Source organism: Fundulus heteroclitus, chromosome 22 (assembly GCF_011125445.2).
Source record: "Fundulus heteroclitus isolate FHET01 chromosome 22, MU-UCD_Fhet_4.1, whole genome shotgun sequence".
Taxonomy (NCBI): Eukaryota; Metazoa; Chordata; class Actinopteri; order Cyprinodontiformes; family Fundulidae; genus Fundulus; species Fundulus heteroclitus.
The window spans coordinates 14,469,209-14,492,410 of NC_046382.1; the positions used below are offsets into that span (position 1 = coordinate 14,469,209).

The following is a 23,202-nucleotide window of genomic DNA, read 5'->3' on the forward strand; positions in this document are numbered from 1 at the left end:
TTTATAAGAACACCTCCTACTTCTAGAGCTGGTCGTTACATTACTCAGGTCTTTCAATACGGTTTTATGAGTCTGCTTAGTGTAAAACATACATTTGAAGAATAAACGGCACAAAAACAAGCTTTAGGCACTAATAACTGGCAGTGATGAACAAAATAGTCATAAGGAGACACCAGGGACAGGTTGTCAGGCCAACATAGAGACTAATAACCATCACAATCACATTTATCATAATATGCATGCATGTGGACAGCTGTTATGCTGCCATAAAAGGACACATTTTATTTATTTTTTTGGACATATATAAAGCTTAAAAGTGTGGCAAACATTTGGTCTCAGTCGCTAGATTCAATTATTTGCAGAACCACTGTTTGCCGTAATTGCAGCTGCAGGTTACTTGAGTTGTGTCTCTACCAGCTTAGCAAATCCAGACACAAAAAATTGTAACCAGTTGTTTGTTGCTCCATCAATTCTCTAGACCACTCAGACCTTCTGGTTCTGGTCTACTCTGCACACAGAACCAGAACCAAACATGGAGAAGCAGCATTGAGCTTCTATAATCCACAAATCTGGAACAAACCAGAAAACTATGGATCAGTCAAACCACTGAGTTCCTTTAAATCAAGACTGAAACCCCACCTGTTTAAAGTTGCTATTGGCCCATAATAGCAGGAACACTGACCAACATATGTATTGATGTTTTTCACTTGATACACTTTAATGTTTGTTACTGGTCTCACAACCAGTGACCGTTGTGTTTATGCCAATGTGTTTAGGATGTTTTTAAGATGTAAAGCACTTTGAACCGCTTTCCTGCTGAATTGTGCTACACAAATAAACTTGACTTGACTTAAATAGTCCAACCTCCATTTGTTATGCTGGAGAGCTAGAGTCTCTAAAAGTAGAATGGGAGGCAGATCCTTTAGCTATCAGGCTCCTCTCCTGTGGAACCAACTCCCAGTTTTAGTCCGTAAGGCAGACACCCCGTCTACTTTTAAGACTAATCTTAAAACTTTCCTTTTTGACAAAGCTTATAACTAGAGTGGTTTATGTTACCCTGAGCTTTCTCTGTAGTTATGCTGTTATAGGCTTAGGCTGCTGGAGGACACCAGGGCCTATTTTTCTCACACAGCTGAGTTCTCCTACTGTTCTCCAATTTGCATTGCTTGTTATTTCATCTTTTAACTTATAGTTCTCTGTCATTTTTTTCCCCCTTCATAGTAGGTACACCTGGTCTGGCGTTCTGTTAACTGTGACATCATCCAGGGAAGACAGATCATCCACTACTACCATCTAATGTAGAACAGATTACTGGATCAATGTGTAATTCTGTATCTCTGCTCTGTCTTCTGCTCTTTCCTCTCCACTGTCGCTTCATGCATGCTCAGTATGAGGGATTGCTGCAAAGCCATCAACAATGCAGACGACTCTCCCTGTGGCTCTACGCTCTTATAGGAGTCAAGACTTGATGCAATCTGCTGGGTTTCCTTAGATAGGAAACCTTTTGACCAATCTGTCTGCATGACTGAATATAACTTTGTAAAGTACCTTGATGTGTGTTGTGAATTGGTGCTATATCAATAAAATTGAATTGAACTGAATAGATAGGAAGACCCATCTACTTTGATGAGCTTCGTCGTCTCTGCTGAAGAGCATACTCTCAGCATGACACTGACACCACCACATCTCTCCATGTGGATGGCAAGTACAAACCTTAGAATATTGTTTTATGATTTAACACTGCCTTAAAGTTCTCCAGTTCTCTTTCTCCCTGGCCTGTCTGCTATGTTTCCTGTATATCCAGCTGTTCTGTGAAGACCTCAAAAGTAATTATGTGACTTATGTGGGCAAGTTACAATGGATATTATTTAGGGGCATCATAGATAAGGTGGCCAAATAGAAATGCATATCAAATCTTCCAGGTTTATCTTAAAATACTAATTCTAACTGGTATTACTTTCCTCCCACTTCACAATAATGCACTACTTTGTGTCAGACTATCCCCTAAAATGCGAACAAAATACATTTTATAAGTACTTTGTGGTTGTAACACGATACATCAAGGGGAACTTTACTAAGCTTCCCAATGTCACATCCAAGCACTTTGCAACTGAGATACTACACACACCGATAGCAACTGCCATTCAATATATTGTCCTGTTCCAGAGGTAAAGAAAAGCAACATCTGTGTCTGAAAAGCACACTGCAGTAGCAGCGAACTACTGTGCAGACTCACTGGGAAGGGACGATCCAGGCTGCAGATGCTGACATGTGAAAGGGTGCAGATAAGAGGACGTTTTAAATGGTAGCAGTAGTGTTAACAAGTGAGACGAAGATTGCATCCTCTGGGATAAAGGTTTCTCACTTGCTCATGGAAATTGTCAGCTGGGGTGTGAAATTCGCCAGCGCATTAGTCGGTTTTAATACTTTATTGGTCGCCGCAAAAAAAAAAGGAAGAGAACGAATTGAACTGCAAAAGGCAGGAGAAAGAGGCGAGGGGGTGATGGTGGACGGCTGATAGACTGGCGGCATTGAGAAGCGGGAAAGTCACAGTGCACGACTTTATGTGGCATCCTGGTGTTTGATGGGCCACTTTGTTACTTGATCAGCAAAGTATCAGAACGTGTGAAAGTGCTCCTCCCCCTGCAGCGGGCCGTGGTTCCCAGTCCGAATGAGGCCTGAGTGACGCTGCTCCCCCCGCTAAAACAACACTGGTTGCTATTTCAAACAACACTCAGTGAGGGCGTCTAATCACCTAATTGCCAGCCCTTGCACTGCCTGCTCCACCTAATTATCTTCTAAACCAAGGCCTTGAAACTGTAGGAGAGCGAGCTGAGCTGCTGTCCTAAAATGGAAAAGGAAACATTTAAGAGTCTGGGAGGGAATGGAAAAAAAAAAACGATCCTTAAAATCAAAAGCATATTGTAGAGAGTTAAACCGAAGACAAAATGGCCAAGAGAAGAATGGAAGCGGAGATTTTCTCTGTGTTCTCCAGATGTAGAACCTGTCCTTTTCTAACAATGTTTTTACTGTCTTCATTGGCCATATCCTCATTCTTGCACTGATATGATCTGCATCCTTTTCCTTTCTCTCCTTTCCTACCTACCTCTTCTTCTTTTTCTGAACCCCCTTAACCCACAGGAACTCATCACACACAACAACTTCCTGCAAAGCACCTTATCAGGACAGCCAGACGTGCCCTCAAATTATTTCCCAACCACTATGGTGGTTTTGTAAATGCCTGAAGAGTGCTGAAAAAAGGCCGAGGGACTGCAGCAACAAGCTCCTAAAAAATAATTCCCTCCGCTTCCTACATCTTCTTCGCTGTGCATGTTTATGAGAAGCCAGTTCTGCTAAAAGTATATCTGCTTCGTTCTCAAGAAGTAGTAAGATGTTGCTTTTCTTCTAGTCCATCAACCAGGACCCAGGGGGCCATTTGGAAAGCCACATGCCTATAAGTATTTATCAACAAACAGGGCTCCTACCCCACCAGCAGGAAAGTTAAAGCATTAGTTATTCCAGCTAAAATGTAGATTTATCAAATCGCAGAATGCATGAGAACGTAATCTTAAATAAAAGCACTGTTTGAACGTCTGCAGTGATTCCAGCCAGAGATAGGAACAATCTGGGATTTAACTTTTCCTAATTAAATCCAACATAGCAAGTTATCACAAATTGATAGATTAATCCCTCATGTCTTTCAGGGCTATCAGTGCCCCCTCCCGGGTCGTGGCTGGACAGCGGATTAGGACCTGGAGCTGTCAAGGCCCAAACCCCATGCAGAGGCTGAGACACAAACTACATCAGTCCTGCAGGGAGAGACGCCTGACTTTAGATTAGACAAAGGGGAGGCCAGCCCCAAACAAGCACTTATCTCGGATTTCAGCCACTGTGGACGAAAGCGGCTGGGTGATGCTGAAACAGAAAACCGGGGGTACGAATTATACAAGTCCTATACTGGCCATACTCTATAAATAATAGAAAAAAAATGTGTTGCACTTGTTTTTTTTTTTAATAGGGTTATGAAAGTAAAGGGGGCTGAATAAAAATGGACAAATAACTTCGAGATTTTTATCTGTAAAAATTTTCTGAAGAAAAAAAAAAAACATTCTGAAGAGCCGCCAAAAGCCTCATTCTATGTGTTGTAGTTCTATGTGTCCTCCTTTGCCTCCGGCTTAAAAACGTATTTTTGTGAATTTCTCCAATGTGAGATCAATAAAGCCTATCTTATGTAGCTAGGATGATGATTCCTTGTTTAAATGATTACCAATAAGTGGTACAGTGTTAGTATAGTTATTTGAAAATAAGATCATTAAAACTATATCTAGGGAATGCACTTTCAAAGTTCTTAGATCGTCCATCAAATACGACGTCTCAGCAAGCAGGAGGAGAAAGTAAGTTTTTTACCAGAGCAGTCCTCTCCTCTAGCTGCCCAGTGGCCAGAGAGGATTTAATGAACATTTAGCTGAATGCTCTTGCTCATCTGAATGGTCTGGTTTGTATGTTTAACAGCGTACCAGCTTGTCAGATTAATTAGACTGCCGGTCTTGTCTGAAGGTCTGATTGACCTCGGCAGGGCAGCCAGAACAAAATCACGAGGGTTTATGCATCAATCTATAGTGTCAATACCGAAAACCCCTGCAATAAATGCCTTATCCAGGTAATAAAGCACTCTGAACTTCAGACAGCATTTGCTAATTAAAACCACTTACAGTATGCTGGGTGCATTGTGTTCAGGCGGCAGGCTGTAATTTATCTCTGAGGACATCGACTGTGTTGGTGAGTCTATGACGAAATGATGAATATCCCAACACCTACTGCAAATAATAATGCTAGGACTGAAGGTAATCTGATAACTGAGGATTTTGGAGAAGTAAAAGTCATGAAGAAATTGGTTATCCCAAACAACTGTTGATAAAATCTTTGTAAAGCGTTTGTTTTTTCATGCAGCTTCAGTCAGATGAGGAGACACGCAGTGCAGACTATGATCTGTGTGAACATGGGAAAATAAGCTTTGACTGGGAAGAGACACAAATGTTCTCGGCACAAAAGGCTCTTTATTCTCTGTTTCACAGCAGCTTTAATCTAAACTATACGGAAAAGAAACACTCAAAACCCCAAGAGTTATTTTAAACTGCATAAGCAATATTAATGTTCCTTCATATTTCTACCACAGAGGGAATATAAAGTTGCTGGCAATGAGAAAGGATTAAACTGAAACAGTAAAAAGGTCAAACAGTTTAATAATGGTAAAATCGTAAAGGCACCAACAACCCCATAAAAAATAACTAGAATTAACCAAGAGGCTTTTTTAAAAAGGGGACATATCATGCAAAATCTACTTTTTATAGCTCTTTTGTTGTGTACTTGGAGTCTCTAGAAGTGCAGAAAAGTTTAATCTAGTCTCTCCAGGAACTTCATAGATATCTTTATATTCTGTTTGGGTTATTTTTTTCAAGCTGTTCCGTTTTCTCTACTCTCTATTATGTTTTTTGAACCATTACGTCACAGTATTTACCGCAGAGCTGTTATTCAAGGTTATGGACTTGTAAATGAAAATCCACCATTTTTACTAATTTTTGCTGTGATTTTGTAGTCCAAGCTGAAAGATGCCAAAGCTAGATGTGGATAAGTCAAAATGAGCAATGGCGTACCGCGCACGTGACGTCACCGACTCAAGAGCAACGCCCCTTTTGCCGCTTAGGTAGGACACACAGGTAGAGAACGCCCGTAGCAACCAGCTATTACACGCACAACAGAACCAGCGATATGACCAACTTTGCTGCCATTAAACTTTCCCAAGACGATGTCCCAGGCGCACGGATTACTGGCCGAACTGTCGAAGAACACACCAACCTTCAGCTCAAACGATGGCTTGAGTGTCGAGGGCTTAAAAAGACTGGAAAACTGGCCGAGTTGATCGAACGGTAAGCTTTGTTTTTTTTTTCCTGCGCGGTGGTCATGGCGTCATCGGCCGTTTTTTTGTTTGTAATCACCGTCCAGGGATCGGTATATGTTTAATGTTTGTCTCATTTGAAATGTTTTTGAGTAAGCTATCCTGGTAGCAGGGTATCAAGTTAGCGCCTGCTACCATGATAGCCTATATGCTGTCATGGTAGCAGGCGCTACTTTATTAACATGTCGGCCACCAAAATATTCTTACCTGTTTACTACTTGATGTCGCTGGAATTGGGTCAGGATGTTCTTCGGTTGGGCCCTTTCCTCCAACAAAATGCTTGCTACATATGTAGGCCGGCCGCACCGGTGTACCCAGCGCACACATTTCTCCTTGGCAGTCTTGAAGAAAACATCCTTCATATGCGGCCCGATCAGCGTTCCTCGAGTCGCTGTTGCACGTTCCATAGCAACAATGTTTAAAAACCATGGTCTTAGATTTGGAAAAAGCAGTCGTTTTAACGAGTAAAACCTAGGCTAACGCACGTCTCTTTTACAGCGAAACAGCGACGGACTATGCAAGCTTGCCCTACTGCGTACCACGTGATGTGACGTCATCGTGACGTTACGTTTCTAAAAATAGCTCGCTCGCGGTACGCCATTACAATTTATTACACCGTCCCCCAGGATACTACAAAAATGGCCTAACCCGGGGCTCACACTGACTACGGTGTGGGTTACGGTCCTGATCCAGTTCTGGGTTGCAGCAAACCCTAACCCACACAGCTCCTAGGGAAATGGTGCTGGTGAGAACAGAAGTTTGCGTCGTCCTTGCTGCTGATATCCCTAATAAATGATTAAAAAACAGCTATGGTTTTCACTTTCTGGGGCAGAACTCGTTATCCTTGCGGATAAATGTCCCATTTCATCCTCCACCAACCCTTCTGTTTCGTTGTTTCTAGTTGGCCGTTTTGTTTACACTAGTCAAGTTAGTGGAAGTTTGCGGGGTGGTTTTATTTTGAAATTCAGCAGAACTTTATCCTGTCTAGCGCCCGACGTTTCCTGTGTGGCTCGTAAAATTCAGGAGCTTGGCCTCCAGTAAAACTTAGTTCTTGCAGAATTTTTTGCAACGCAGCGCGGCCTCGGTAACCGTGGCTGTTGTGAGTGTACACGCTGATTTTTAGTCAAGGAATTCAGACCAAAACAATGCAGTTCCACTTTATACAGACCACAACTGAATGAATGATTTAAATATGCAAAGGAAGGATTTAATAGCATGATAGGTCCCCTCTAAGGGAAACTAAATCTCCAGCAACTACTCTGTGTCCATGTTTTAGCAGCACACACAGAAGCAGCTGTTAAGACAACATCACTGACAAAAAAGATCCCCAAATCGCTCAGTGTTTCACATGGGTTATATATCCTAAGGCATCAGAAAAAAACAACAACAACGTCCTAAGCAAATTCAGCATAAACACAATGTAAGTGTAATTAATGGTTTTTGGATGTTTGATGAAGAGGAGCTCTGACACCTCAGCAGAGACTGTTGAGGAGAATAAAGACAATTCAGATGATTAGTTTCCCTAATCTATCTGCATCCTGGTGTGTCTTTAGTCAATGTATTAAGAAAATGTAAAAACAGTTTTTTCATGAAAAAAAATGTTATTATGTTTGCAAATTTATAGCCCCTACTTGTATCGGTAGGGGCTTTATTAAACTTCACTAACTACCATAAGCGGTTGTAAAGAAAGAGCAACGCGTAGTTTGGACATCCCTGTTAAAGAGAGAGCGGCGTGAAATCATCCTTAGTTTGCACTGGCAGCAGTGATTCAAGTGAGAGAGACAAGGTCTTTTTTAAACAAATCGATTTACAACAGCACCGCCAAGATTCACCTATTCACGCTGTTTATTTGAGCTGCTGTCCAACACTCAACCCTATGACAGCCTAATAAACACAGCCTGCTGAGCGGGTTAAGGAGGGTTAAGATGCAGATGAAATGCTATCATGAGCTTGTCTTTGAAGAGTAAATCACAGCGTTGCTGCGCCGCCCCGGGGTCTTGTCCCGCCACGCGCGGGATGCCCCACATCCTGCTGGGGTCGCCGTCCCTGTTTGACAGGTTTTTATCTCGGACGTACTAACACACACAGGCACGCGCACAAAGACAATTAATAAAGGAAACTTCTGGAGCCTACCCTTTGACACTAAAGCCTAAAAATGACAGCTAGTGTGGGGTTGAAATGGATGGTGTGTTGACAGGGGTGTTTCTGTGGAGCCAAGAAGAGCCCCAGAAGTAGGTGGGAAGATATAAACTGAGCCCCATGCAGTAATTACTTTCACACTCTATAATCAATGGAAATGTAGGATTTATATCTTTCTTTGTGAGAAGTAAAATTCTCTCCCTCTGTAAGATTTTGAGGGTACTCTTTTGCCCCGATAATAAGCCCCACCTCACACAGAGCAACAGCTGCCCTCTGGTAAACCACGATATGTCCTGACAAGAGATATCAAAGCACCAGGCTTCTGACCTTCGTGAACTGCCGAACAAAACGTCCGCACTCTGCAGGACATTCCTGCCTCAACAGCTCTCCGTTTGGAAATGACCGGTTCAAATTCCCCACAGATTAAATATCACGGTGAGATTTTTGTGGATTAATCTGGGCAGCGATGTTTTGGCTACCAGCGAGATTACCAGCCGTGTGGTCCCTCACTTGCTTGGTGTCCAGAGTAGAGACACGCTGCGGCGGGAGGCCGCGCAAAGAAAAAATCTCTCCAGTTCTGGAAATTTTCCACAACCACAATTTTTTTATTTATTTTTTTTATTTTAATGGGATGTTATATGATCAACCGACCCAAACGGCTGCGCAACAACGCAATTGTTTGGTACAACGTAGACCCATGTTTGCTGCATGTCATTGGGAGCATCTCTGTAGGTGCTTAAAGGATCCAGAAAATTACATTTTTCTCCATTCTTCTTTCCAAAAGTAGCTTTAGCTCGGTTAGACTGAACTGAGAGCATCTGTGAGGAACATCTATTTCCCCTCCTGCTATAGATGCTTAATTAGATTTAGGCCTGTGTTTGAACTAAAGTGTTTTTGTAGCCTCTAAAAGAGTTTTTTTCCCCCAGCACTGCAATGCATTTGGCTCATCATCTTCCCAGCAGCATCCTGACAGCACAATGTTGCTACCAACACATTTCCTTATGAAACATGGTGGTGGCAGAAGTGAGAAAACATAAGAAAACAAGACATTCCTATGAGTTAGGAGTACTAGGGCTGCCAAAAATCTAAATTGCGATATATTTCAAATTGCGATGGCGATTTATTTTTACTTTTCTCTGCATTAACCACAAAAAACAAAAATAGCCTGTAGATGAAGATGTTTGTAAACAAGAACCATTTAAAAACAAGAAATTTTACTGTTTTTATTAATCAGAATATTCTTATTTAAAAGAACAGCTTTTATTTGAGCTGGACATCAATCCTTGTTTAATCCTTAAAGTGCAACCAACGAAGTCTATGTATTAAACAGTTTGACTGTTGCTTAATGCTATGGTGAGATTCCTGAAAGTTTCTGGTAAAAAAGTATTGATTATATAAACTTTAAAACAGATAATAAAATTTGATTATCTCAATGCTGCCACTCTCTTCCATGTGGAGCAAACCCACTTTAAACACCTTTACCCGACACCTAAAGTACGCGTCTGATTCATTAATTGTTACTTAGACTAAAATTGCTGACATCTGAGATATGGAAATTGTGTTTTTAAAAATTGTGATTATATTGCAAATGTGATTAATTGTCAAGTCCTACGTCAAGTAACCGGTGGGTTGTTGCTTCGAACACCGCTACGACCGTCTTGAACACTGTTTCCATGGGCAAGATACTTCACCCGCTTTGCCTGCTGGCGGTGGTCAGAGGGCCCGGTGCCACCGATCGTATGGCAGCCCTGCTGCAGTCAGTCTGCCCCAGGGCAGCTGTGGCTACAATGTAGCTCACCACCGCAGGTCGTGCTCTTTGTCAGGGCATGAGGGTGATGCTGTAGTCCTCCCATATTTACATTGTTGTCCCTCTTTGTACACCTTGGAAACATGGGACATTCTGCCAGAAACTACAGGATTCTTATTGTTTAAAATCCCCTCAAAATACATAAAAGTTACTTGTTTAGGTGAGAGACTGCGGATAAGTTATAAATGGTATGAATCCCGAGTATGGAAAGGATTTTCATCAAAATAGTCTAGCAGGGTGACTTGAGATAAGAAAGAAAAATATTGAAAAGACACAATATGACAGAAGCATCTAAAGTTAGAAAAGTCGTCAGCATGCTTTTGATGTCAGCGACTGCCTAATGCCAAATGGTAATAATGTAGTAAGGCTGGCAGAGTTAGCATGTGGGTGTGCATGTGCACCCTGCTGACGTAGATATTTATGAGCGGAGCTGTGAGTCATTCAGTCATGTGAGTAGATGGAGAGAAAAAAAGTCACAAATAAAAAGGCACATTTTACCAGAGAAGAGAGACGATGACGAAAAGGAGCTGTCAGACTGCTGGTTGTATCCAAAAATAGGCAAACAAATCCAGACTTTTTTTAGCAACAGATTACTAGAAAGACAAAGTTATGATGCAGCATCTACTACAAGTTTGGCAGCATATTTGAGAAAACCTGATGGCAAAGAGAAGCTATTACAGGGTGTGTGTGTGTGTGTGTGTATATATATATATATATATATATATATATATATATATATATATATATATATATATATATATATATATATATATATATATATATATATATATATATAAACAGGTTTTAGCCATCACTTCCACTGAATCAACCTATGGCACATTGATAAATTAGCTGAAATCAAAGATAGTCGCTTAGATTTCAGATGTGTTTTGTCTAATATCTGAACTGACCTGTTTACATTTACCTATACTGAGCCTGGTAGTTCTGGAGGGTTCTTTTGAAAATGAACTGCTCCTTTTAAATCATCGCCACTTGTTTATTCAGGATTGCTGTAAAATTCTTGAACTAATTAAATTAAACTAAAATTCTGTCTGGCTCCCATCTCGATCGTTTGGGAACGAAACCAAAAACGGTTCGGGCCAAAGACGTTGCAGTATTAGGGTTTAAGGCGGGACATGCCAGCTGTGATGAAAGCAAGAGCGGCTGAGCCCACAGCCAACCAAAACAAACATGGCAGCACAGGAGGACACATGTAGCTGCTGCTATCACATCTGTTTGGTCAGAATAAACAATTTCTTCTTTGATAGAACAGCAAGAAGCGCCTTGACTAGCTTACCTTCTTGTGGTTTCTCAGGACGCCTGCTGCTTACATTTTCATTTGACACCGTGATTGGCTAAAACCAAACCTTGGTAGGCGGGCAATGGGTGTCATTTCGCCCAATGAGCACGGAGAGTGCTGCTAAATGTTCCTCCTTTCCCCAAACGGATTCGATGGGAGCGGACCCAGATTAATAATGTGGAGAACGGAGAGAGCTTCACATTATCAGCCTGGCTGGCCAGATTATGAACTAATACAGTCCGCTCTGCTTCTATACACAGAGCATGTGTTACCAACTGGAAATAAATGGCCGCTGTAATTATATTGTGCTGTACTAAAACCCACACTTTTTTATGCAATAAACTCTAAGTGACATTATTATTAGAATTTGTCGAAAAGAACTAGGCTGGATTGAACTGAATTTGGATTGAACTTGATTTGACACGATTTAACACAAATTGGCTCGGTTTAACCTCTAAACTGCCTTAAGATTGCACTTGTTGTAAACTGGCACTATATAAACTATGTAAAAGGAAATTATGCAGGGAGTACTTTCACAATTTGCAACAGTCACGTCCAATCTAAGGAGGCAGAAACAGATCGTCATCACTGTGATCAGCTGTGGTGGCATCACATTAGACCCAACTACTAATATTTGCCTCCATCTGCGCTAATGCATCCAAACAGGATAAAATAATATCTTTGGAGCACCAAAGAACATCTTCACAGGTAAGGAGAGGAACAGTTCCAGCACTTCACAAAGGGCATCTTAACACAACAGTAGTTTGCAGGGACTGAATTTATTTCCCCCCAGCTGATATAATCTGGGTTGTTTTTTTTTTGTCTTTTTTAGCATGCTACAAACTAATTCCAGACTTAACAGGTCCCTTATACTCCAAAGACTTCAAAGAGAGCCATTTATCACTAAAAGACCACTCAGGCTTTGATAGAAATAAAATTACTGGTCTCTGACAGCGGTGAAATGTATTTAGAATCCATTTTACGAACACTTATCAGCTTTCCCCATAGTGGCACTAGAGGGCTAAAAGGCACAATTTTACCCGCAACTCGGATCATTTAGGTACAGATATTTGGCAAAAGCCTTCAATCACAAGATAACATTTTAGCACAATCATTAGTTTTTAAAGATGTACAAAAAAAAACTGTTAGAAAAATATATAATCCACAAAGAAACCTAGAGAAAAACAATCTCTCTCATTGGCCACTGTTCACGGATCTGTGGCAAATTCCCTTCACACATTCTTAACTGTCTGCTCCCAGCATGCCAATCTGTCATGTGCTTATTCACATCCTGTCCCTCAGAGGATGCCCTGTTCCTACGCTTAAACCGCTTCCTGATTTAACCCAAAAATCATGGCATCGTCGTAAGCAATTAAACGTAACGTGGTGAACCCCAGCCCAATGACACCGTAGTTGCAGCAGGAGATCCTTAATCTGTGTGGCACGGCTTTCATGTGCTGCTCAGATCTTTCTAAAGGTGAAAAATGCAACACAAGCTTGCAGGTTTTAGATGTGCATGGTGTGTGTGTGTGTGAGTGTGCTTAGTTGAAGGTCAGTGCAGGTGGAGTTGGTCATGCATGGGGTCGTCCTTCGTGGGGCAGTGAGCAGGTCCCAGTAAATGAGTGAAACAGAGGCACTGGGGGCATATCAAATTGCACCCGGTGAGAAGAGCGCTCCCTAAGGTCATAAATCAGAGATGGGGCAAACCTTTGCGCCTTTCTGTAGCTCAGCAAGCCTGTTTAGACTGACGAAAGTGGCACTCAAAGCACTGCTGCTAATGCCCAGCCTGTCACTGACACACAAACAATGTCTGCTCAGTTACTCAGGAAGAAGTGAGGATTGTCTCACAACACCTTGGGCAATAATAATAAAAAAAAAAAAAACAGACTTAACGTCTACGCATACAAAATAAATACAGGTACAATTCTTCCATGATTTTCTAGCATTGCCATATGTGTTTTTTTAATTTTCAATGAATAAATAAAGCACTTTAAAAAACACCCTGAAAGAGAAGGGCATTGTTGTATTTATTAGTTTTATTGTCCCAAACTAAAGTAATAAATTACTTCCGACCAAATTCCTGCAAGTAAAACAAATATCATAAAGTGGGAACAAATATCAACAGAAAGGGGCTCTGTTCTGGATCAGTCTGAAAGGACAACCGAGCAGGAAAACAACATGGAGACAATAAATTTCAACACAATTTCCTCAGACAACGTACCAAAATGAGGAGGCCCAGAAAAAAAACACAAGCAAAGTGTCCAGAAGATAATTCATGGCAGCCCGTGCAAGCATTTGTCAGGAGTGCCGAGTCAAACACCAATAACTTTTTACCCCGTTTAACTGCTCTGGTGCAAAAACAAACAAAATAGGCCGCCAATGGGTAATTAAAAAGCCAATATTTTCTCTAAGTAAGTGGTCTGCGGTGAAAAACCACCTGCCGATTTCTTTATTGATGCAAATCATCCCAGGAATTAAAAACCTAATGAAGCATAATAGAACAACTTTCTAAGCAAAGCAAGCAAATGAGTTTGTTAAGAAGCCGTTTGGGCTTTGTTTGTGTGTCTAGTCTGTGCATGTGCTTATGGGAGTTCCTGTGTGTAAGAGGCTTAAGTGTGCCTACACAAACAAATGTGCAAATCTAGGTAAAATAACCTGTGTGGTCAGCTTTCTTAGGGGCTGCGAGGATAATGCACTCATTTGTACAGTAACAGAAAACCACATCTTGCTTGCATTAAAAACCGCAGAACATCTGCGTGGCAACAAAAATCCTGCATATTAGAAAAACTGCAGACGAAACAAAAGATCTTTTTTTTCATAAGAATCCAAAGGGTGAAGGTTTACATATGTTAGCCCAGGGTCTTCCACTGCTTGGGATATCAAACAGGATGTTGGAGATACTCGGATGTTTGATTTCTTCCTCTGCACACTTCATCAGCTCAGAGAAAACTCCCCTTTCCAGACTCCTCTCTATCTGCCCTCAACAGGAAATCATGACTCCTTGAAACTCAGACTTATCCCAGAGGAGAACTAAAACAATAGAGGATGCTTCAAATGTGTTGGTTTTTACTATTTTCTAGTCTGCTTTTATTATTTTGGTAAGAATTTGTTGTTAACATTTCCTAAGCCACAAAAGGAGGCTTCTAAATAATAAGGCACATTGGAGTGCCTTGCTAAAGTATTAACATCAACTTTACACATTTATTATCATTAAAACCACACTCTTCAACTGATTTTAGTTATATTTTATGTGACAAACCATTACAAAATAGTGCAGAATTATCAAGTTCAAGGAAAGCAATACATGTTTTTATTTTGTATTGTTTGAAATTTTAGTATAATACAAATATCAAAAGTAGCAAGATGAAAACAACTTGGGGTTTACTGGGTTTGAAGCCTGGCCTTGGCTCTTTCTGCAGGGAGCTAGCATGTTGTCCCTGTGTATATGTGGGTTCTCTCTGGGTACTCCAGCTTCCTCCCACAATCCAAAACCTTGACTATTAGGTTAATGGTATTACAGCTGCAAATCTTTTAGGGTATGTCTTTACCTGCTCTGCAGAGGCATAGAGGGAAACCTCTGATGAGTCTTCTTTGCAAAGGAGCTCAAGCTCAGTCAGATCTGATTGACAGAGAGTCTGTAAAGAGCAATTTTCAAGTCTTTCTAAAGGATTTAATTGGATTTCAGTCTGACCTTTAAATGGGCCAATTCAACACGTGAATATTCTTTGACCCAAACCAGGGGTCGGAAACTCAAATACCCGACAGCCACGGTCCTGCGTGTTTTAGGCATGTACCGGCTCCAACGCGCCTGTGTAAAACAGCCGTCTTATCTCCTCACCCTGTCAACAATTCTGCAGGAGCATGCTGCTGAACCATTCAGTGATTCGGATACGTTCAAACATCTAAACTATGGGAACAAGGACCAGAACGTCTCACCTCTGTAATAAACTAATCCAACAGAGCTCTGGTTTTACATTTATGGATGTTTAAAGTCATCCACATAACATGAAGCTGCCAACACACATGTTTCATGGTGAGGATGGTGTGTTCAGGGTGATGTGCAGGGTTTGTTTAAAGCCACAGTGTTTTGCATAGAGGCCAGAGCTGCAGAGCACCATCAATTTCGTGCATGCTGCGTCCCATACACGGCTTACAGCAAACTACTCCCCATGGATTTCTTCCACACTGCAAAAACAGAACTAAAAATATGTGATATTTTCTTAAAAAGAGTATCTGTCCTTGATTTGAGCAGGTAAATAAGATGATCTGCCAATGGAATAAGACTTCTTGCACTTAAAATAGGAACAACTCATCTCCATCATCTTATTTCAAGTGCAGTATATCTAATTATCTTATTTTAAGGATCAAAATACTCATTCTATTGGCAGATAAGATTATTTACCTGCTCAAATCTAGGACAAAAATACAAATTTTAAGAACATTTTACTTATTTTTAGATCTGTTTTTGCAGTTCATAATGGACAGATATATGCAGTGCACTTGTAATACCTGGCCTTTCGACAGACTCAGAACCACCTGAGCTTTATATCGATGCAGCTCATCCAGAGACACCGGACCTCTTGGCTGCTGAACTGAAATGAACGCCATGCTTTTCAGATTCTTAATTGTAAAATTAAAAGCTGTGCACTACTTTGTGTTGGTCTCTCACATAAAATCTGAATAAAGATGCTGAAGCTTGTGGTTGTGACATGAGAAAAGGGGAACAAATATTTCTGCAAGGCAGTTTTTGTGTTTTTTTTTTTTTAGAGAGAGGCAGCTTTTTGAGCCATGTTTCAGATTCCTTTAGGGCTTCAGAGCCTGTAGACAGAGTGGAGCTGAGAAGACCTTATCCACGGCTCTCTGAACGATTGTCAGGTTGTCCCTGTGGGGTCTGCCTGATAACGGCAGTCTCGTTGATAACACTAGCCCAGGACTCAGACAACTTTAGACCATGACAACGCCGTAAGCTGCCTCATTAATCTGCTGGCTACTGGCCTATCACAAGTCCGTCACCAGCCCAGCGGCACCTAACCAGCTTCAAACCACTGGCTATCACTGCTGTCTTACAAGCAACAAGGGGAATAATCAGCCTGCTGTCTACAGGCGGCAGACCCTCCACTTTGCTGCTTTAACAGAAAGCCAGTTCTTCTTAATCAGCTGCTAAAGACATACATGCCACACAGTTTGCTCTGTTAGTGAAAAAGTCAGAAGGGCGGATGATTTTCTAGTTTAGGATTCTATGTATTTATGCATTTAGTTACCTAAAAATGTAACATGTAAATACACTAAAGTTTAGCTCTTGTTTTTTTACGTGTACAGTAGGGCTGAACGATTTTGCAAAATAATCTAATTGCGATTTTCTTTCTTAATGTTGCGATTTAATGCGATTTTTTCCAGTTTAATTTATCATGTCTTTTCAAACATATACAAACAGCAAATCAATTTGTTTCCTCGCCGTGTGGATTAGTTGCTAAAAGGCCCACAGCATCTAAACTTGGAGCAGAAATGATTGTGTTCTGCCTACAATATATTTCAACCAAAATTGCAATTTTGACTTTTCTCTGCATTAACCACAAGCAACAAAAATGTTCTCTAAACAAATATGTTTGTAAAGAAGGACTATTTAAAACAAGAACTTTTAATGTTTCTATTAATCACAATATTATTCAAGAGAACAGCTTTTAGTTGATTTGGACATCAATCCTTGTTGAACATAAAGTGCAACCAACAAGCAAGTCTATATATTAAACTGATTGACCTGTACTTAATGCTATGTATGATTATATAAACTCTAAAACAAGTAAAGTTAGATTATCTCACTGCTGCAACTGTCTTCCCTTACATGTGGAGGCAAACCCACTTTAAACATTTTACCTACACCTAATGGACGTGTCTAATTCCCTAATTGTTACATAGCCAAAAATTGCAGACCTCTGCGATTTGGAAATTGCGTTTTTTTTTAAATCACGATTATATTGAAAATGTGATTCATTGTTCAGCCCTAGTGTACAGCACTGTTACAGCTGTCATTGTTTTAAGTCCTTTATTAAAAAAAATTAAGTACTTAAATGTTATTTCTATAGTAATTTTGACAGTAACTGCGACAATAATTAACTTACATGCTGAATGTCTAATACGCAACAGCAATATAAAAGTGTGAAAATGTGTTTTTCAACCTATAGTTCATTTTACTTTGGTCCGAATCAGTTGATGAGTTTGTTAACTTGGGACTTTTCCCCCATGGTTCGGTTTATTTTTACGCATAAAAAACTCCAACAGAACTAAAACATGTCACTACGAACCACGCGAGAATACTCAGTGGGATGTGTCTGGGGCCGGGGAACCAAATGTAAATACATGAAGCAGATGCTTTGGTCTGAGCTAACAGAAAACAGAGAATTCAATCGTATTAATTTGTTTAGCAGTACTAATTTATACTAAATTATCTGAGAAGTAAACCAAGAAGCCCAGCTTCTTTTAAACAAACTGTACAAATCAGGTCTGAAAATACCCCAAGTCTCTTTTTATGAGTAAAAAAAAAACAAAAAACCAACGGTATATGAAAAGCAATGCTTGGAGAAAAGACATAAAATAAAAACCTAAAAAGATGACTTGCCGGGGTACAGCTAGATAAAATTTAAACAAATGACTTAAGATGAGAGGAAAAATCTGTCAATGTCAAACTTTGGAGGGTCTTCAGAGAACCCAGAAACACACTCAGAATAACAATAAAGTCCGGTTTCCTTAAATCAAAATATGTAAAAATAGGGATGACTTAAGACTTCTGAAGATAAGGTGCAGGTAACACTTTTACAGTGCATCAGCATTTTTATTATTTTGGAAATTGCCTTTAGATTAAAAAGTGAATACACATATCAATGCACATGTTTGTGCATCTTTTAAGAGCTTAAATACATAAATAATGATGATATATATATATATATATATATATCTTACTACATACAGGATGCAAGAAAAATAAGAATCAGATGAACAAACAATGTTTTAGGAGTTGAAATTATAAACTGAATTTGACTGCTGGGTAGCATAACCAACATCAAATTTAAATGTATGGAAATCAATTTGAATTAATTTACGTGACATGACTGGATTGATTTGCTTATGTTTTTAAATGGTAATTGTTATCTTTAAAGAGCCAAACAAAGAACATTTGCTGCGAATTTGTGATGTACCAATAAACTGACGTAAATGCAAAGTTTTTTACTGAAAATGAGAAGAAATAAGATCTTATTTAAAAGAGCAAACACAAATATAAACTATTACTTCATGGTGTGAAGAAATCCTGAATCTTTCTTCTCCTTCCTGTGCTCTAGCTTTTCAGTTTATTTTAGTTTTGCATTTAACATATATAATCTGGCACACAAACGTTGAAAAAAAAAATGCTTTAAAATAGAAAATAAACCTAAAGTATTATCACTTATTTAAGATATTAATGGCACATATGTGAAGTGTAGAACAACAGGTAACACAGGGAGTGATCTTTTCTTTTCTTTCCTTACCTGGTTCCTCCAAAGAGGACGATTCGATCTCCAACCATACAACAGCACTGCCGCCTCCGAGGACACGGGCCTTTCCCCTTTGGCTCTACCTTCTTCCACGAGAATGCTTCTGTTGCGTGGAAATTCAAGGAGAAAAAGTTCACGTGAGATACAAATGATAGAAAAGATTCTTTTTTTTTTTTGTTTTAAAGTCTGGCTCATTTAGTTTAAACATATTTTTTTCAGAGATCTCTAGGATTTTTAAAAACGACATCATCTTTAATTAGCTAAATTAAGTAACCATGGACACATTAAATGATGCTTTGTTGGCGCTACATCATGGAAACTATTCTAACTCGCAATCACTTCAGGTTACATAATCTAATAGTGTTTTCTTTATTGTTCCTGGAGTTAATCAGCTTCCCTTATTAAAAAGCAGGCTAAAAAAAAAAAACGCAATAAAAAAGCAATTAAAGAGAGAAAAGAAGATCAAATCTTGATGTGAATTTCATGTAGAATGTGCTGCGTGAAGTGTCGGCTCATTCATGTAAATAATAGTGCAGCTTCTGTCTTGAGAGCTACTTTTCCCTCCAAACGTCTGTTTTTGTATATGTTTAAGCCAGATGTCCTGTTTTAAGTAACAGAAACAAACTAAAGTCCAATAATTTAGCTAGATGGAAAAAACAGACTGAATGTCCATCACCTATAAGTGTCAACCTTCACATTTCAGGCCTTCACAGCTCCTTTCCACTGCTCTGAATCACAGGCTGAGTGATGACGCCGAGGCTTCCTCTTTTGGTCCATATAAGGATTAAGCACAGCCCCACAGATTCATCTTCAATTATTACTACATCTCTGTAGCAACCAGCCATTCAAGCTAGGAGCATTCTGACCGTAATTAAGGTGCTGCCATCTAGTGGATGGCAAATGGTTTGGATAAATTTGTTTCTAGTAGAAGTCCAGTTCATTCAGTTCAAGCCACTTCAAATAAATAACGATACATGGTTTTGAAAAGGTGTGGGCCAACACATATGCTACTAATTTAATGTATTTATTTATTGTACACAAGATGGCTATAAGAATAATTAACAAGTCTGCTCCAAAAGAGCACACCACGGGACTATTATTAAATCAGGACTACCAAAATTGAAGGATCTAATTGTATTAAAAACATTATTAGTTTTGCATAGAGCAAAATATGGCCTATTGTCACCTGGTCTGCTAACCCTTTTTTTTTTTACTGTAAACAGTGAAACAAGCAGGAAAAAAAAATACTTAAAATATCCTGTGGCAAGGACCGCACTCAAACAAATGCGAAATATATATTTTTTGTTTTCTTTTTAGTTCTCAAGCTTATAAGCAACACTGATTTGATTTACGTTTTTGCTTTTGAAATATGAAAGGGGTAGGAGTTAATAAAAATTGTTCTTCCTACTCCTATTCTTTTTTGCGTGGAATGTTGTCATTGTATTTATGGATTGTGACAGCCATACTTAGTATGACTACATTACAATGGAAAAAGGAATGAAAAAATAAATAAAAAAAATAAAACAAAAACAAAATATCGCAAAAATGTTTCAGAATTTTTGTATACAGATTTTATGTACAAATTAAATTATATATAAATTTGAATTTCATAAAAAAGTTTGGTATTTGTCATTTTAGAAAGTGAAACTAAAATAGATTCCTTACGCGCAGAGTAAAGCTTTTCAAGAATTTGTCTTACTCTTTTGATAATCATGGCTTACAGATATAGAAAACCTGAAAATCAATGTGACAGAATATTTGAATATCGCAACACCTATTTACCTGGAATAAGAAGAAAAAAATCTGGTTGCAAGAAGGAAGTCACAGTGTAAAAAAAGCCACAAAAAGTCCAGTTCACAGTTTGCAATACGTTATGCCGAGCAACAGAAAGAAGCAAAGGTGCTCAGGTTGGATAAGAGCTAAATAAAGTGCAATAGTACAGTACAAGCAGGTATTTGTGGCAAGATACTAGCATTGCATATCACCCTAAACACACCATGCCCACCATTTTTACATGACGTAGAAAGAGAATAGGCAGAATCAGAATACCACAGGTGTGTCGCTTCAGCTAGAGGAGCAACGATTTAGTTGCAACAAGAGCACATTTTATTCCCCTAGGGAAAAGCAATTAAAGAGACTTCACAGCTGTCATTTTTTCAGTGCTCCAGAGACTGAAGTGTTGTCAGGTTTTCATCTGAGCGCTTCTAGCCCAACAGATATAGCATCTGGGTATCACTAGGCACAATAAAAAAAAAGGGAGCAGCCAGACAACACTGCGAAACCGCCGATGATGTTCGTAAGGAAGGGAGAATTGTCAGCGGATAAAAGCAGAAAAGTGGGTCGGTGCAAATAAAGCACTGCAGTAGCTGCATTAGCGCTACAGACGTCAAACAGCGATAACGCATGAAGGACAAAAGGCTTCCTGGAAGGATGAAACATCGGCAAACGACAACATGACACTTTGGCCCAGACAGAATAAAGTAGGAAACAAACTACCTGGGTTGAATTTCCAGAGGTCGTTGAAGTGTCGGTCCAGGCGGGCGTTGTAGCCTCCAAATATGTAGAGCTCCCCATTGTAGCAAACTAAAACACAAATCAACAGCTTTATGGCTCATCATTGAGAAAAACAGTGAAAAGAAATGGTCAGAATCAAAACATTGTCTTGAACATGGATGTCATATTTGAGTGTTTTTTTGTAACTAGAGTGAAATGATTTTCCAAAAAAAAAAAAAAAAACAACAATTTTGATAGATTTCCAGATAAATAAATGTGTGCACAAGCTTTTAACTTATTGTGGACTTTCTCTAATCCACACAGGCATTAAAGTTACATACTGGCCCAAATACACACATACTCCCATCGGCCTTTTAGAAAGTTACACTTTGACTACAAGCTTTTTGTAGCAGAGTTTTTGACCCCTCTTCTTATCAAAGTTGGTAAAGTTCATTTAAATTTGTCGATTTCCTGGCACTGGCTGGACTTTTAAGAACAAGTTTAGGTCAAAGTTTGTCTTAAAGCACACAGTAGTTGCCTGCTTTTTCCAAAACCAGTTTTAAAAGCAGGAATTAAAATGGATTGTTTGAGAGTTTGCAACATTTCCACTACAGAACATGCCTATAACTTTGAAGATGATTTATTTTCTGAAGCAAACAACAAATAGGAAAAATAAAATAAAATACCAGAAAACTTGGGTTGAATGGATGTGTTGGGTTTAGGCCAGAAATAACCTTTTCCTTATTGTCACAAAATTTTTTAATTTGCACACCCAAATTCAGATTTTAAAACCCATTAGTCTATTGAATACCATTTCACTCTGGACAAAAAAAACAACAACCTTGCTGTATCTTTATTTTTATTTATATATATATATATATATATATATATATATATATATATATATATATATATATATATATATATATATATATATATATATATATATATATATATATAAATAATTTTTTTTATAAATATTTATATATATTATAAATATAAATTATATAAAAACAGCAATAAACACCCAGAATTATGGCGACATTAATGCACAACATTTTTTTTTTTTTTAAATACTAGACAGCTAAAGCACAAGACCAGATGCCTCAAAGAAACCCAATATTTGTGTGTGTTTGTGTCTTACAGGCTGAATGGCTCCTGCGTCCCTCTGGCGATAGCTGCGTTGAGGGGGTGCTCAGCCAGCAGTTGGTCTCGGTGTCGAACACTCTGATCTTGTTGCAGTAGATCTCGTTGTTGGAGTGGAAGGGCCCAAAGCGGTCGGCCCTCCCTCCAAACACAAACATTTTTGTCCCTATGATGGTGGCAGAGTGGAAGTCTCTCCATCGTGCCGGACTTCCCTTTAAAAAGGACACAAACATGGCTGATGAAGTTGCTGGTACAAAACTGTGTAAAGGGCAAAGCAGTCAACTTATACATAATATATTAAACTAAAGCTGCTGTAACTAATGCTGATGGTGCTGAATATCATATTCTGTCAATCTCAATATTGTTAGTAGACAATTTTATATATCTTTTTATTTTGGATTTTGTGAAATTTTAAATAAAACTAAGTTGTTTTTTTTTCCCTCACGCTGCTCATAATGCAAGGAGAAAGCCAAAGGGTTTGTATTTACTTAACCATAAAAAGTATTTCTCTCCACAGGAAGCAGCTTTTTTGGACAGTCCAATTCAGTCTAGTTCAATTTTAATGACCACTATCACACCTATACACTGAATATATACCCTTAATGTCATCTAACCAAGCTAAAACACGGAAGAGAGGTTAAACATTCCCATGAGTGGCCGGCCAACTGAAATTACTTCAACAATGCCAAAATGGCTCACACAGGAGGCCAAAAAGAACCCGGACATTTAAAGACCAACAGGCCTCTGTAGCCTCAGTTAGCGTCACTGTTCAGGAGACAAGAAGAAGAAAAAAAAAATGGGCAGAAAATGGTATCTATGGGAGAGCTCCAAGGCC

General features: G+C 39.2%; 1 protein-coding gene across 2 annotated transcripts in view; it reads right to left on the reverse strand.

Moving 5' to 3' along the window:
* Nucleotides 1-23,202, reverse strand: part of klhdc3 (kelch domain containing 3) — a 43,363-nt gene that overhangs the window by 13,160 nt on the left and 7,001 nt on the right. For both annotated transcript variants that reach the window (XM_036126135.1, XM_036126136.1), the window contains exons 6-8: nt 22,366-22,579; nt 21,225-21,311; nt 18,723-18,831 (exon numbers count right to left, since the gene is read on the reverse strand). In XM_036126135.1, coding sequence (XP_035982028.1) covers nt 18,723-18,831; nt 21,225-21,311; nt 22,366-22,579 — 410 coding nt within the window. The remainder of the gene's footprint in view (nt 1-18,722; nt 18,832-21,224; nt 21,312-22,365; nt 22,580-23,202) is intronic.